This window comes from Cannabis sativa, chromosome 8 (assembly GCF_029168945.1).
Source record: "Cannabis sativa cultivar Pink pepper isolate KNU-18-1 chromosome 8, ASM2916894v1, whole genome shotgun sequence".
Lineage (NCBI taxonomy): Eukaryota > Viridiplantae > Streptophyta > Magnoliopsida > Rosales > Cannabaceae > Cannabis > Cannabis sativa.
This window is the reverse complement of record NC_083608.1, coordinates 13,827,762-13,844,697: the sequence shown is the minus strand read 5'-3', so window position 1 is coordinate 13,844,697 and position 16,936 is coordinate 13,827,762. Positions and strand designations below refer to the sequence as shown.

Below are 16,936 nucleotides of genomic sequence, written 5' to 3'. Positions count from 1 at the left end.
AATTAAAATATCCAAACTTTAAATACAAAATTGTTTAACTAATAAATGTAATTTATATAATATAAGATATACACTTTTATTAAAAAAATATATAAATCGGTTTAATTCGGTTTATTCGGTTAATTAGGCGGTTAAAAATAATTTGTAAACCACCCAATATATTCATTGGGCGGTTTGGATTTTCATTGTATTATTTCGGCTTGTATTTTTTGTCGGTTTATTCGGTTTGGTTTGGGCGGTTTATTCGGGTTGGGCGGTTTGTAAATTTTATTGAACACCCCTAATCACTGCTACAACATAGTATCAATGTAAATTTCTAGAATGACATCATTTTCTCTCCTATGGTATAGCATATCAATATTTTGCCACATAAAATATCCACCTCACCAAATATCTTCTAAAATTCTACCATTGGAGATGCTCTTAGGCAGTTTGTTAATGCTAAGTTGGATATCATAGCAAAAAGTAGAGTTAGAGTCAGATTGTTAGATAGCAGTCCAAACTATTAAAAATTCACTACCTATGCTTTCTTCTTTTTGGGTTATTATATGTGGGAAAATTTTCGACTAGTGGTGAAGAGCCAAATCAACTTAACTTTTAACAATCAAAGAACTAGCAATGATAAAATTTACAAACACTAAGCAGAGATCGGGGAAAACAAGGGCAAACAGAGTAAACAAAACCAGAAAATAGTAATTGCAGAAAATAAAAAAATCAACACCAAGAAATATATTGGTTCAAGTCCAATAGATTGATGTGATCTATAGCTCTACTCTAGTTTTGGAACACCAGAAAATCTTTTTTAATTATTAAGCAAGAATAGGTACAATACAGTCGAGACGAGATTCTCTGTTAAGTTCTCACAAAGTGTTTCAACTCTCACACTTACACCCAAGAATCTTCTTCATCTGTAGAAGATTCTTCTTACAAATGAATAGAAACTTTAGAATAAAACTAAGAAAGTAAATCTAATCATTCATATGAATATAATTAACTTATCAACATTTTGAGGATAAGATAGGAGAATTTCGCAAAGTCTATTCGAATGACACAGGCAAAACCCCTAGTCCTTATGAAAAGTTTTATGGTATCTTTAATGATTACTTATTCTTAAGCAAGTATTTTACATTAATGTTAATACTAAAATGCTATGTCGATGACTTAGTCTAGAAGAAACTAATAGTTTCAGAATAAGATATATATCATTACAAGATGTGCCTGAGAACCAATAGTAAGAGGTTAAGTGTACACTGTTGGGTTTTATGCCCTAAATAAAACTCATTTCAATATAATCAGATTTACTTATTAATATAGATCAGAAATCACATTTAATGTTGCATGGTTCACATGATTTATTTCATGATTATATGTACATAATGTATAAATTCATCTGAAACCCTTTTCACATACTTGATCCTGTTTATTGTGCTGTCAACACATTGGAAAGTAAACATGACTATGTGAATAAAGATTCCTAGATTTATCAGACATAGGGTTTTACTGATATGATAATCTACAACAGACTTTACTTGCATTTGGAGAAATGCTATGTTCTTTCCAGAGCATTGGTTAAAGTAAAGTTCAGGTTGGATGCATGGAGTATGCATCGGAAGGGACCGATATTGAACTTTGACTTAGATTTATTAAACTTACCGTAATATCTATTCAAGTCAATATCGCCTAGTTGATCCTAGATCAAATGATCTTAATCCTGTTATGATTAGGTTCAATCTCAAGAGGCTATTCGTGTTCTTTGATTTGTTAGTTAAGCCTACTTTTAGGTCAGGGTGATACGTACATTTTGGGAACACGGTAGTGCAATTGAGTGGGAGCGCTAACATAAACATAGAATCTATAGCTTCTATCTGGCGAATAGTAAGTAAAGGATGATCTCCTTCGAGCTTGACCAAAAGAAAATAAATGGTGGAGATCTCATTTCACATAAGTTGAAATATCATTTATACGGGGCTAAGTGTTTTAAGGATTAAATACATTGTAGGGTGTAACGGTAATCTAATCCCTTTACAGTGTAGATCATTCATATAGAGGATCATTGATCAAATTAGGATTATAACAATGGATAACTAATGATGTGTCTATATGGTGGAACATATAGAGCATTCTATATACTGAGAGTGCAATTCTAAGTTCTATGCGTGGATTCAACGAAGAATTGATAAGTTAGTGAATTTTAGTAATAAATTCTTGATCTACTTATTGGAAGCTCGGTTATATAGACCCATGGTCCCCGCACTAGTTGAGATAATATTGCTTGTAAGACTCATATAATTGCTTTTGATTAATCAATTATAATTCTCAAATTAGACTATGTCTATTTGTGAATTTTTCACTAAGTAAGGGCGAAATTGTAAAGAAAGAGTTTTAGGGGCATATTTGTTAATTATGATACTTTGTATGGTTCAATTAATAAATATGATAAATGACAATATTATTTAATAATTATTTATAGTTATTAAATAGTTAGAATTGGCATTTAAATGGTTGAATTAGAAAATTGGCGTTTTTGAGAAAATCAGATGCAGAAAAGATAAAACTGCAAAATTGCAAAAATTGAGGCCCAAATCCACTATGCATGGCCGGCCACTTTTGTAGGGAATTTAAACTGATATTTTCATTATTTTAATGCCAAATAATTCAAACCTAACCCTAGTGGAATGCTATAAATAGATAGTGAAGGCTTCAGGAAAATTACACTTAAATTTTCTACTTTTTCATTCAGAAAAACTGAGCCTCTCTCTCTTCCTATCTTTGGCCGACCACTCCATCTTTCTCTTCCTCATTGAGATTTCGAAATCCTTAGTGTTAGAGTAGTGCCCACACACAACAAGTGATACCTCAACCATAGTGAGGAAAATCGTGAAGAAAGACTTTCAACAAGAAGGAGTTTCAGCACTAAAGAATCAGAGAAAGAGATCCAGGTTCAGATATTGATAATGCTCTGCTACAGAAAGGAATCAAGGGCTAGATATCTGAACGGAAGGAGTCATATTATTCACCTGCACCCAATGTAAGGTTTCCTAACTTTATATGTGTTTATTTCATCGTTTTAGAAAGTTCATATTTAGGGTGTTAATCAACATACTTACGAGTAGATCTAAGATCCTGGTAAAATAATTTCCAACAACTGGTATCAGAGCCATGGTAATTGATTTGCTTGCAAGAAATTTGGACTTTAAAACGATTGTTTGATGTTTTGGATGGTATCATGTTGTATTGAGTGTTATTTGATGATTGATTGATGTTTGTGAATTTTTTCGCAAAAAAAAATTGAATATCTGTTTCTGGAATTATTTTTATTGGATAGTATGGAAAAAATTAAGCAAGTTACTTTTTTACAGAACTCAATTTCGATTTAATTTGAATTAGTTATGATTTTTTGAAGTTTCGAAAAAATCGGGGTTGAGCTGAATCCCACCTGTGCGCGCGAAGAGGATGCTAGCAGCCCCCTGCACCTAGGTTTCACGCCCAAGCCAGCCCATGCGCGCCCATGGACAGTATGCTTCCGTACAGCTCGCAATTTTTTCGTTTTTCTTTGTTTTTTCATGTTTTTTCATGGAATTAACTTCCGATTTTTTGTGTAGTTCTTTATTTATACATTTACTATTCCTAATTCAATTCTAATTATCATAATTAATTTATTTAATATTGTTTAAATTTAATTCATGATATTAGTGTAATTTGAATTTAAAAATAGTAAATATCTATCTTTTTTGCTTAATTATCTATCTTATTTTTAAATTTGATTATATCTTATCCTATTTTTAAATTTAAGGTCAGATTTTAAATTTTTAAATTAATTTTTTTTTTTAAATAATTTGACCTTATTTAAATTTAAAATAAGATAACTATAATCATGTAATTTTAAATAGATGTAAGATATTTTGCTAACTTTTAAATTTTGTTATTTTATTTATTTAAATTACATTTAAAATCTGAAAAAGATATTCATTTATCTTTTTTAATTTTTTATTTAATTTTTATTTATAAAATAACATTTAATTTTTAAAAGTAGTTAGCAAATTTTGAAATGATATTTAGGTTGGTTGAAACCTAATTTTTCAAAATTGTAGGTTTAATTTTAAATTTAATTTTTTTTTGAAATTTCGAATTTTTTTTAAATTTTTTTTTATTTAATTATTTAATTTTTCGAAATTATTTATTTAAAATTAAATAAATCCCACATCCAACTATCCAGCTAACCTTGTTGCAGGAGTATGTGTTTTAGCTTGTTTGTAAGTTTTTTAAAACCTATTATTGCTTGATTGCAAATAGCCATGGTTACTTTTTGCCAGATCTAATGATCTGATGGTTCCCTTGGTCAAGTAAATAATTTGTAACAGGTATATTTACAATCTTCTTTCATCTGTGCATGACCTAGCAACATGATAGGACCCATCCAAAGTGTGCCTGTGTGAGCCTATGTGTTTAATTTCATTATAGATGCATATAGGTTGTTGTTGCTAAATAAAATATCATTGTTCTTGATAGATTTTATTTAGGCCCATTTAGTTTTTGGGCTTATTCAATTAATAACAGTTGTTCATTTTAAGGTTAAATTCCTCTATTTTGGGCCTTGTGTGAGAGTTGGGAGCCATAGTAGTGGGTACGACATACTGAACCCAGCACCCCCTCACATGAACCACCCCAATTGTGAAGGCCCATTTGCCTGATTTGAATAACTGTACTAGGTAAATTAAACTAGTTTAACCTAATAAAATTGATTAGCAACATAATTAATTTCATTTATTTTTGAAATTAATTTAAGAAAATTATAGTTTAAAGAATTTTTTATTCTAAGCTAAACTATATGTATTTTCTTGTATTTAATTAAATACAGAATCATAACCATCTAGATTCTTTCTGAAGCTTAATTTAAATTTTTCATTAAATATTCCTATTTAAGTTGATATTTAGTTATCTCTAACTAATCAACTTAAATCTGAATATCTTTTGGATTTAAAATTTCAAAATTAAGTTGAGGAATTTTAGGCATTTGTTGTTAAGATTCTTTAGATATTTTTTAAGTTAATATCTTTTCGAATATTAACTTAAAATGGAATATTTTAGATATTTTTTAGGGAAAAAAACAGGAATATTCTAAAAAGGGAAAAATATTACAACAATACTGTGGGCCGGCCCAATGAACATTTGTACAGCCCAAAAGGAAAATATTACAAAAATACCACTTGCCCTTACCTTCAGCCGCACGTCACAAACGGAGAGGATGAATGAAGCTCCATCGATGCAGTCGACCACGCAACCAGAATGAAACCAGATCGAACGTAAAACAACTGTAAATCCCGTCGAATTTCAATAGGAAACGAACAAATCCAACGATCTAAACATAAATTTTTAAAAAAAAAGAGCAGGACAACCGTGGAGAAACTGAAATTCAACATTTGATTTCGGTTTTTATAGTGCAATATCACTCAAACGAGCGTCGAAAATTTAGATTGAAGCAATGTAAATCTGTATTGAACAGATCTGGAGCTCCCCCTCAAATCCAAAAAAAAAGGTATGAACTGAAATTTTTTTTCAACAATGATACACGGTATTTTTAGTTGCATTCTGGTTGATTCAATGGTGTGCAACAGGAAATTCATATGGTAAAACCAATAAACAAGAACTGATTCTGATTAAGGAACCAAGGGATACTAATAACTTTTTTTTAATTTTTTTTGCGTTGGCTTACAGTTGCATTATCGTTTGAAAATGGTTTAGAAATCATGAAGAAGTGTTAAATGACAAGTACCAAGAGCTAGCATATATACAAGGTAAGATTTATGTTAATGGTAGCAAATTAGTTTTATAATAGTTGTAAATCGTTCTGATTCGAATAAAGATGATGAAAAATGACAATGAGTAAGAACTATGTAATTTTGGGGATAGAATTGTGGTTTTTAAGTTGGTTTACAGTTGCATAATCATTTAATAATAGTTTCATCCTGTGTTGTTGCAGGAATTTATTGTGGAAAAGATAGAGGACAGAACAGTTTGAGAAATGGTTAGTTTCCCAAAATTTAAATGAAGTTTCTTAATAGTTTTATTCTCGTTTCTTTGTAGTTTATTAACAACCAAAAAATAGCAAAATCAGGAATCAGGACAGGAAATACAATGCTTGAACAAAGGAACAGAGATAGAAGTAAGTTTGTACTCTATTTCATAACATAATCAAACCAGTTTTAAAATTCGTTGGCTCGGACTAATAACCATTGCAAAAACACAGGAAAGGAAAGACATTCCATTCCTAGTCTTCTACAATGGACAATTCGATGATCGAATGAATTATGAAAATTATGAAGCCAGTGGACACTACATTTCTGCCAATTGTAACTATGAAGATTTGCAACAGAAACTCAAAGATGCCCTGGAGTGCAACCAAGAAAACACTGTTTTGCAACTGAAATATCAAGTGAAGGAAGGATACCAACCATTGAGGATAAAGGATGATCAAAGCCTGCATTTCTACATACAACTCAAACTGAAAGACCCCGACTTCACAACATACCCAATGTGTGTGAATGTCATCAACAACCCAACAACAACCATCGATGCATCATTCTTTGGAAATGACAATTCATTAATTACACATAGAAGCGCCTTGCAACCAATCGAATACAATGCAGCAACAACAGAAGACTCAACAAATCAACAACATATAATTGAAGCAACAGTACCGGAATTTGGGGAAGAAAGTTTTGACTTCATGGACTATGCAAAACTTGTGGCAGAGGAAATGGTTGAGCAACTGGAAAACAACAAAAAGGAACCGAAATCACAGATTATGACGAACTACTAATCACAGATCCGCATCATCCAGAAATAGAAGAAGCACAAATATACAAAGACAAAGAAACACTGCAGAGTGTGCTTGGTTTCTATGCAATTAGGAACAACTTCCAATTCACAGTTAAAAAATCATGTGCAAGAACATACAAGATTTGTTGTTTGGATCCAAAATGCAAGTGGGCACTAACAGCATCCAGAAACGGGCCAACAAAGTCATTCATCATTCGAAAGTACGACAGAAAGATGATACACACTTGTGATCTAAACATCAGATTTGCCGACAAGAGACAAGCTACAACGAAATTGATTGGAAACTACATCAAGCCACGGTTCACCAACATAAAAACAACTCAAACGCCACAAGACATCAGAGGAGAAATGAAACACAAGTATGGGGTCAGAATGAACTACATGAAAGCATGGAGAAGCAAAGAGCACGCGCAAGAAGAATTACGAGGAAAAGCGAACGAATCATACAGGTTGTTGCCCGGTTTTTTGCACATGTTGCAAAAAACTAATCCCGGAACAATAGTGCACATGGAAACAGAGGATGACAACAGCTTCAAGTACTTGTTTGTCGCACTGGATGCATCAATAAAAGGATGGAAGAAATGCAAACCTATAATAGTTGTTGACGGAACTTTCCTTAAATCAACATATGGAGGTACACTGCTCTCTGCTTGTACACAGGATGCAAATGGGCACATTTTTCCACTAGCTTTTTCTGTTGTGGATTCAGAAAACAACAACTCATGGCAATGGTTTTTCACAAAAGTGAGAGAAACATATGAGATTAGAGAGGAACAGTGCTTGATCTCAGATAGACATGAGAGCATAAGTAAGGCAGCTTGTCAAGTATTTCCAGAAATCACACATTGCTATTGTGTATACCACCTGTTAAGCAACCTAAAAGCAACCTTCAAGAAGAATGCAAGCAAGCTGGATAAACCATTCTTCGCTGCAGCCAGAGCATACACAGAGAGGAAATTTGAATACCATATGAGCGAGTTGGACAGCTTGGACATCCGTGTAAGACCATATTTACAACAAGTTGGATACCACAAATGGTCAAGATACCACCGCAAAAACAACAGTATTCAACTATGACTTCAAACATTGCCGAATCTCTAAATGCAAAGAAATTGGCAACAGAGAGCTACCAATCACAACACTGATGGAGTCATTGAGAGCATTGATTCAACAATGGACATACACAAACAGGAAAAAAGCACAGAAAACAACAACATTTTTAACACCTACAGCAGAAAAGAAATTAGTCGACAACTTTGTGGAATCATTGACAGAAAATGTAATGACATGTTTAATATTTTAGTTGCATTATAGTTTCTTTATAGTTTGTTTTTCGTTGTTATACATATTAACAGTTTTACACTTAATCCGCAGGTAAAACCAATAAACGAGACCATGTTCGAAGTCATTGAACTAACCAGATCATGGGTCATCAACCTCAAGGAGAAAACATGCAGTTGCAACAGATTCCAACTTGATGAGTTACCGTGTGCTCATGCGTTTGTTGTTATAAAAGAGATGAACTTGAATGTTTACAACTACTGTTCGGGTTATTACACCACGCGAACATGGCTTGAAACATACAGCGGCTCAACATATCCGGTACACAATCACACAACTTGGGATGTGCCACAAAATATAAAAGATATCATTGTTCTACCACCAAACCAAAAAATAAGATCTGGAAGACCAAGGAAACGAAAGTTTTTATCTGAATGGGATACAAAAAAACATAACAGGTGCGGCAAATGTGGAAAACACGGACACAATCGAAAGACATGCAACAATCAAGCAATAAAATAGATACATATGAAATATTTGAATTGTTTAATTTTGTGTGCAAATTCAAACAGGTTGATCTGTGATGTTCTAAATACATGGGATTTCATTTTTATGAAATTTGAAACAGTTTTTTAATAGTTTCAAAATCGTTTTGTTACAGTTGCGACCCTTTGTAAAATATTAAGTACCGGAATGACTTCTTCTTTACAGTTTTAAAGGCAGTCAGTCAATAATTGATAAAACATAACTTGAATAAAGGGAAAAGGAATACGAAGAATAAAAATACATTCATAGCACAATTTAGGAAAAATGAAAACATAGTTTGTATTCAGTTGGTTAATAGTTTCTCCATAGTTGTGCGACCGTATATAAGAACTTGAACAATTAAAAAAAACAAACAACTTTGGGAAATACAAACCTATACAATAAAGATATTATAAGGAGTAAATGTCAAATATCCTAAAAGTTTTAAACCAGGTACATAGTATAAAATCAAATATAATACCTACATTGAAACAACAACACTAAAAATTGTCTGGAAATAGATTCAACAAATAACAGAAAAGAGCCACCAAATTAAAAGATCCTATTTCTTCAATTTATATGCCTTAGAAGACTTGGTTTGCTTCTCATCCTCGCTGTCAATACTTTCGTCAATTTTCCTTTGTCCGTACGAGAAGAAAAGTGAAGCAAGTCGGGTACGATAAACTTCGATGTCAAAGTCTGCAGGGACATCCTTTCCGTGGATAAAGAATTCAGCAAAGGCAGCAACATATGCCCCGCAATCACTATAAAAAAACAGAGAGAAAAAGTAAACAGTTTAGAAACTAAAAAACAACATAAAAGAAACTTAAAAAAAACACTCACTTCTTCTGCTGAGACGCAAGACCACTAAGCTCCATGATTCTGAATGGAGCTGTAGGGTCAGAAACTGAGGCAGGAGCTTGTGCTCTATTCTTCCAGAACCCAAGTAAATCGAAAAACAAAGGCAGCAACACGGAATAAGCCTTCATCGCATTCCTAGCTGCGGCATTCATCTTCGCGGTCCTCAAAGAATTGTACAGAAACAACGTCCCTTCGTTCAAGTCAAGACGCCCAAAAACCCAATGACTTTCCCTTCTTAAATTGATGATGAAAAGCACATGATCGGCTTCATACCAAGGCTTGGAACAGGGAATGCGCATACCTCGGATGTAATGCGCAATTGGGTGGGCAGCGTGAATGTGTGACATCTTAGTCTTCATTGACTTGGCCTTGTTAAATTTGTGGTACAATGCTTGGATGGAATCATCAAAAAGACAATCAGTAGTTGCGAAATTCAACGTCACAGCGGAAGAATACTTACCTTTTTTCCGAAGGTAATAGAATATGGTGTTCATATGCTGAGAAAAAAAACAACACAGAAACACAAATGAAAAGGTTGAACAACTGTAAAAAAACTGAAATGCAGTATCAAAACTAAAAAACATTTATAAAGCAACTGAAAACAAACTACCATAACTACAATATAAATTGGAAACTTTACCGAGTCGTTCATAAACATGTCGCATGTGGCCAAATGGTAAAACCAAGTTTTATCCTCAACATAATCAACACCTAGCCTAAAACCCGGGGTAAATTTCTTTGCGCCGTCTTCATAACAATTATAATGCCTACAACAACAAAAAAACAGCAAAAAATAGCATTAAAACAGGAATAAAACTGAAAAAAAAAAACATAATACAAAAACAGATTTAATAAAAACAGTCACCTAGGATGTTTAAGCAATCCTTCACCAATCCAAGCGTCAAATTTTGCCTCAATCTCGGTAGATACGGGATCAGCAAAAGCATCATTAAGAGCATAAAGGCCCTTCACATAAGTCACCATTTTGAAATCCCTATCATCCCCAGCTGATTGAGAACCTGAGGACATAAGCTCCATTGGAGTGCTCCCGACATCAGCAGACCCGAAATCAACAAATGGAGATTTCAAGGCCGGAGCACGCTTCCTCTTATCCAACAGAGGTGTATCAGAGACAGTGTCCTCAGTTTCTTCATCAGTATGAAGGGCATCTGACTTTTCACCAACAACATCTGGATTGGGTGCGGGGACCTAAAAAATAAAGAATGCATTAAAACAGTTGCAAAACATACTAGAAACTAATGAGCAACCAAAAAGAAACCTAGTTTTTTTTGAAAACAATTAAAAGTAAACTTACATGGATTTTAGCAACAGCCTCCAAGCCAGCCAACACAACTTGATCATCATCTATTTCAAGCTGGCTCAACCCATCAAAGAAATCGTCCCCCTTCAATCGAGACTCATCGCCCTTCGGCTTCTCAACATCCTTAACATTTTTATCACTCCCTCCAACATCCTCAGATGGATTCACATCAGCAGAAGGAACAACAGTAACAGCCTTGTCAGCATCATCAGCATCCCCACCAACTTTAACCAACTCACCACCATCGTCGGAGTCGGAATCAATATTTTCTGGATCAGGCAATTGCTTCTCATCATCCTTGGCATCATCATCATCATCATCATCATCAGCATCATCATCAGAATCTTGAGTTACTAATTCATCCGATGACTTTCCCTGTATCAACCAACATAAATGAAACTTAAATAAAACAGTAAAGAAACTATACAAAAAAAAATATAAAAAAACCTAAACAATAAAATAAGAATAAATACCTCATCAGAAGGACGACAATGAATGGCATTAACCTTCTCTTGGATATCCTTAATTACAGTCATTACGGATTTGAAATTAAAATCAACAAAACACCTCCATGAAATGAAGTCCTCGGCCAATGATGATTGATTCGAAATGAGCATCTCCAGCTTAGATTTCATCCAATCAATATCTGCTGAATCAGACTTCTTTGAAGATGACCCACCCTCGAAGGATTGCTTCGCTACACCACGTTCATCAATAGATTCATCGAGAAATAAACCGTCAAGTTGAAGCTGCTGCCTCTCTTCATCAGTAGGACGCATGTTTTTTATCTTCAACTGAACAGCATAATCAAACATAATATGAAAAAAAATTAAAACAATTGGAAAAACCAAAAAATAACAACATAAATAAAACTGAAAAGAAACAGTAAAAAAACAGTAAAGAAACTGTAAATTACCTTCTCCAAAGGTAAATCAAAAATCTTGCCCTTCAAGTCTCGAAGGGTTGGATTTTTGGTGACGATGGTGTTGCTCCAGTTCAGAATCCTGGGAATAGAAGATAAAACTCTCTTATAGAAAGAGTTCACCATTGCAGGACAGCATTCATAAAACCAAACCGTGAAAACCCAAGGACATCCCAATGCCCTATACCAGCCATCATATTGGCCTCCCTTCTCTGCCTTTCTATTTTTCATAATGATCCCATGCTCGATCCTACCTTTGAATGAGTCAATTGTCAATTCAAATGATTCCCTACCCCAACAATACTCATCCCACCGACCGCTATCAACTACATCTAGAACAAACCTAGACACTTCTTTGTCAGGAGTATTGCTAAGAAGAAAACACTGAATGAAATACAAAACAGCCATTTTCAAACCAATAGACTCATCCAAACACCACCGACTACCCAAAAAAGCATCCTCGATGGCTTTGTGGTCAATAGTTTTTACACCACGGAAACATGTTTCTACCAATTGATTTGTTTCCTGTTAAAATAACAACTTGTTGCAATCACCGAAACAATCTAAACCAGAAATCAAATAAAATTCTTCGGCACTAAACCGTATGCAACGGCCAGCAACCTTAGCCCAAAACTCTTTAGGATTGGGCTGTAAAACTTCCCTTAGTAATAAACTATGTACGACTTGCGGATGAAAAACAAACTCAGGCATATCCAGAAAATGCCCAAACTGAGTTTGACGAAACAAAGAAAGCAAATTAACAGATAAAGTGTTCTTAATATTATCTATCACAGAATAAACACTGGTGCAAACACACTTAGATCTGTAAAAATCAGAAGGACTAAATTTACAGTCCCAAACCTGCAACATAACGAAAAAGGCCAAAATAAATTATAAATCCTAAATGAAACAGTATAAAAACTGTAATACAACTACAAACAAACTAAAACAAACTGTCAATGACAAACAACTACACAGACAAAAACAGTAAAGACCTGAAATCGTTTGGAAACATAAAAAAAACAGTAAACAACTAACCCTAAAGGAAATCGAAAAATGCAGTATAAAAAGAACAATAAAACTATATTAAAACAACAAACAAACTACAAAACATATACAACTATAGAAAAATATAGAGCAAAGATTTGAAAATCGTTTTGAAATCTAAAATATAACAGCAAACAACTAAACCTAATGAAAATCGAAAACACATCAAAACATACCATTAACAAACTATTAAAAAACTGAAAAGAAACTACAGACGACTGATTAAAAACACTAAAAACGAAAACAACACACATAACCTGTAAGCACAAAAAAACACTGAAAATAAAGAAAACAAAACCAAATTAAATAACAACACCCAGACCAGAATCAAATGAAATGTTCAAAACCAACAATAAATAGCTAAAAAATTTTAAAACATGAAACAAAATGCGCAAATGAAACCCTAAAATTACACAAAGCATAATGAACATAAAAACGCCAAAATCTGGGTAAAGTATAAATGAAGGAAAGGGGGAAACGAAAATAAAACTAAAAACCAACCTGAGTCCGATCTTCAGCATGTGTAATAGATTTTTGAAATTTTTTCCCAGAAATTTCTGGAACCGTGTGCTCCTCCAAGTTGAGCTTCGTTTTCTTCGAAGAATGGGGTCTCACACGCTTGGGCATTGGAGCTTCAAAATCAGAATCAAAATCTTCAATGATTGGGCGTTTACCCTTGGATTTGTTGGCCAACGATTTCTTGCCCATTTTTGATTTCTTTTTGAGAACTGGAGAAGGGGATGAAGATGAACGAGTGATTGCCATCCTATAAATAAGATTGAAAAAAACTGAAACAGAGAGGGAAAAACAGTTGCTAAATCGTGGGCTAAGAGGAAGTTGAAAATTCGTGGATGAACCAAAAAGAAGAGGGAAAAACGTGATAAATTATGGGTGGTTAATGGAGGTTACTTGAATTCAAATGAACTTAGAAAACAGAAATGAAGAATCGAAAATGAAATGAAAAGAAAATGAAAAAAGAGAGGGAAGAGAGTATGATTTGATTGATGATGCATGGGGAGAGCACACGTGTATGCATGGTATGATGAGTAAGTGGTAAATGTGTAATAAAAATAACTTTGTAAGTAGAAATGTAGTAATAGGCGTGTGATGGTAATTTTGTAATAAAGTGTGTAAAATGGATTTTTCATGTAAAAATTTCTATTTTTTAAGTTGATATCTTTTCGAATATTAACTTAAAATGGAATATTTTCAAATTAAGTGGTTACAACTTAATTTTTGATATTTAATTAAATTTAAATTTGAAAATATTTAAGTTTTTTTTTTAATACAACTTAAATTAGATATTTTTTCTAATTTTGTGGAAAAGATACTTAGTCAAATAAGATATTTTCTAGATAGTAATCTCTAGACTACTTATTATTTCTAATATTAAAATAGGAAAATATTATAAATTGTGAAATTAATTATTTAAATAATTAATTTTGGTACAATTTATTTTAAGTATATTTTTCCTAGTATTAAACTAGAGATTAATAATTAAGCCTTCTCTACACTTAATTATTTATTTCTTGAATTTAATACATTTAATTAATTTGAAAATTAAATATCTAAGTTGATTTTCATCATGATACTTAAATATTTCTTTTTCATGACACTTAATTAAATAGAAAATAATTTTAGTTGATTTTTTTTTTCAACTAAATTTAAATAATTTTCAAAATATATTTTTTTCTTTATTTTGTTAATCAAATTTCGAAATTGCATTTCTTAAATGCTGGAATTTTGAATTTTAAATTTTTCTTATATATTTAATTAAATAGAAAAATTATATTTTTTGTTGTAAATTAATTTTATTAATTAATTTTGGGCCAACATTAAATTAGAATAATTTTTTCCAGGATTAATTTTTTTATTTTAACATGCATTTTCGAAAATTGTATCCTTGAATACTTTAATTTTTCGAAATGCAATATATATTTATAGAAAATTAAATTTGAGTTGTAAATTAATTTAAATTAATTTTGTAACAACTTAAATTGAATATTTCTAAATATTTATTGGAAATTATTACTGAGATGGAAATAATTCATGTTATTTTCATATCCATCTAAGTAAAATTTATAAATATTAAATTAAAATTTATATTTAGAATTTTTCATTCTAAATTGGAAATTTTAATTAAATAAATATATATTTAAAATAAATATATTAAATAAAGAGAATCAAAGAAAATACAACTCTCTTTAAATAATGAACTTTATCATTAAGATATTCGATCTCCATTGTTGGTTTTACATCGCGTTTGTTTTAGTGAGTAATCCTCCCTAATGGAGGAACGTTCATTATCAATTTCGCACCGTTTAATCTCGAAAGATAAGTAGTTTGTAAGTGTTTTATATGGTATGGATCACCCTAATGGTGACGACCATATTTGACTTGCAAATTGCGAAACAATGGTGGAAGCTCATAAGATAGAATTGCCTTGACTCTCGCCTAAACGGGACAACGCTGAATTCCAATCTTGATCGAATAAAAGGTTGCTAGAATGTTTAACATTTTAGATGAGCTGACAACTCTATTCAATGGATGGTAGCTTTGACTCTCGCCTAAACGGGACACTGATATCAGTTTGTTGAAAACCTTAGAAATTATTTAGGATTGTATGTTTTAGTATTTTCACTAGTCATTCCTACTTGCTATATGTTTTGTAATTTCTGAATTGTGTATGAATTTATATTGAACCATGTTATTTTCTGTTATTAAGTTGTAGTTTAATTTCAAATCTTCATTGTTGGTCTAACTTGGCTTGTTTATCTAATGAGATAAATCCCTAGTGGATTTTCACCATTAGACATTCATAATAGTGTTAGATCTCGAAAGATAAATATTGTATATGCGACATCTAGCTGTTCATCAATTGATGACACCTTAGACTAGTATTTTTACGATATGAAACAAGAAGATTGTATAAATAAGATTACTTTGACTTTCGCTAATCGAAGCATCGTTGGATTCTTATTTATTCAACGAAATTATCCTAATTCCTCTTAGCTTATTCATTTCGAAAAGCTCAATAACATATCATTGGATGAATGGTCTATAAATCATTTCATGTCATTCTATATTTTCTCTTAAGAAATTAAATGACGAATATGATTATAAACCCGAAATTCTATTCCCAATTGATATAAATCCTCAATCTTAGAAATCTCCTACTTGTATGGGCAAATCAGACTTAGAATTAAATTAGTAGTGGTGGTCCAAGATAGAATTACTCATTATATTTGGTATAAATTTAAGTCTTTGACTTTAATTTTAGATTCCAAACAGAAATTTTCTTATATTTCTAATTCCAGGATGCAATACAGTTACACCTTCACAAGGGTTTTATATCCATCTTCTATTAATGGATTCAAACTGTATGGAATATGAGTTAGGTATTCTGTGACAAGAATCCACTTGCACTATTCTAAGAATTCTTTGATGTAACTAAACCTAAGTCATCAAAAGACACTACCACATTTTTTTTAATCTATGGCATTTGTATCTTGTTCATAGTGGATTTGACAAGATCAATCTCTGCAAAGAGTTAATATGCCTATATCCACTGAAAGTAGTTCATCTCATTCGCAGATGGATGTACATTCAGGGGTGGATATGAGTTTTTCGTTGTATTCTTAAAACGATAACTCTAGATTATACCTTTTAGCAAGAAATTTGAAATGTTTGAAAAATTTCATTAATGGTTAAATCCATTAAGGTAAGTGGTTAAAGATCTTGCGAACTGATAGGGGTGGAGAAATAGTTAGTAGATATGCAGTTCAAAGATCATTAAATTGATTTTTGAATTATATCCAAACTTACCTCCCCAGAAATTTCGAGTTGCATATTGATGATTAGTTACTAGTCGTTGCCTAATACCTTCTATGGTAATACAATTTCAGAATGATGTAATGGTTGTATACTTAATGTAAATCATTACTAGATTCATGGATGACCTAATCAAAATCTTAAGAAAAGCTAGAACTGTTAACCATGGTTTGTTAGCTATTCTAAGTGATTAGGGGTGGACCATCCCATTGTCAATAGATAAGAAAGTGTTTGTTCAAACAAATACTACTTTTCTAAGAAAATGACTAAGTCTGAAAATAAAGTAGCAAATAAAGGAGATATTTATT

General features: G+C 32.1%; 3 protein-coding genes across 3 annotated transcripts; 1 reads left to right on the top strand and 2 right to left on the bottom strand.

Annotated features, from left to right (window-relative positions):
* The first annotated feature begins 7,969 nt into the window (after positions 1-7,969).
* LOC133030156 (uncharacterized) lies at positions 7,970-8,781 on the top strand. The gene is made up of 2 exons (XM_061102406.1): positions 7,970-8,119; positions 8,215-8,781. Exons 1-2 carry the CDS (start codon positions 7,985-7,987, stop codon positions 8,641-8,643), a joined length of 564 nt encoding a protein of 187 aa, XP_060958389.1. The 5' UTR covers positions 7,970-7,984; the 3' UTR covers positions 8,644-8,781.
* Positions 8,782-8,949: 168 nt separating this feature from the next.
* Positions 8,950-11,303, bottom strand: LOC133030155 (uncharacterized). The gene is made up of 3 exons (XM_061102404.1): positions 10,373-11,303; positions 10,148-10,274; positions 8,950-10,004 (listed from the first exon to the last, which is right to left on the bottom strand). The coding sequence occupies exons 1-3, from the start codon at positions 10,543-10,545 to the stop codon at positions 9,486-9,488; spliced, it is 819 nt and encodes a 272-aa protein (XP_060958387.1). The 5' UTR covers positions 10,546-11,303; the 3' UTR covers positions 8,950-9,485.
* On the bottom strand, positions 11,209-13,956 carry LOC115720994 (uncharacterized). Its single transcript, XM_030650217.2, has 2 exons — positions 11,745-13,956; positions 11,209-11,622 (listed from the first exon to the last, which is right to left on the bottom strand). The coding sequence occupies exons 1-2, from the start codon at positions 12,156-12,158 to the stop codon at positions 11,209-11,211; spliced, it is 828 nt and encodes a 275-aa protein (XP_030506077.2). The 5' UTR covers positions 12,159-13,956.
* Positions 13,957-16,936: the final 2,980 nt, after the last annotated feature.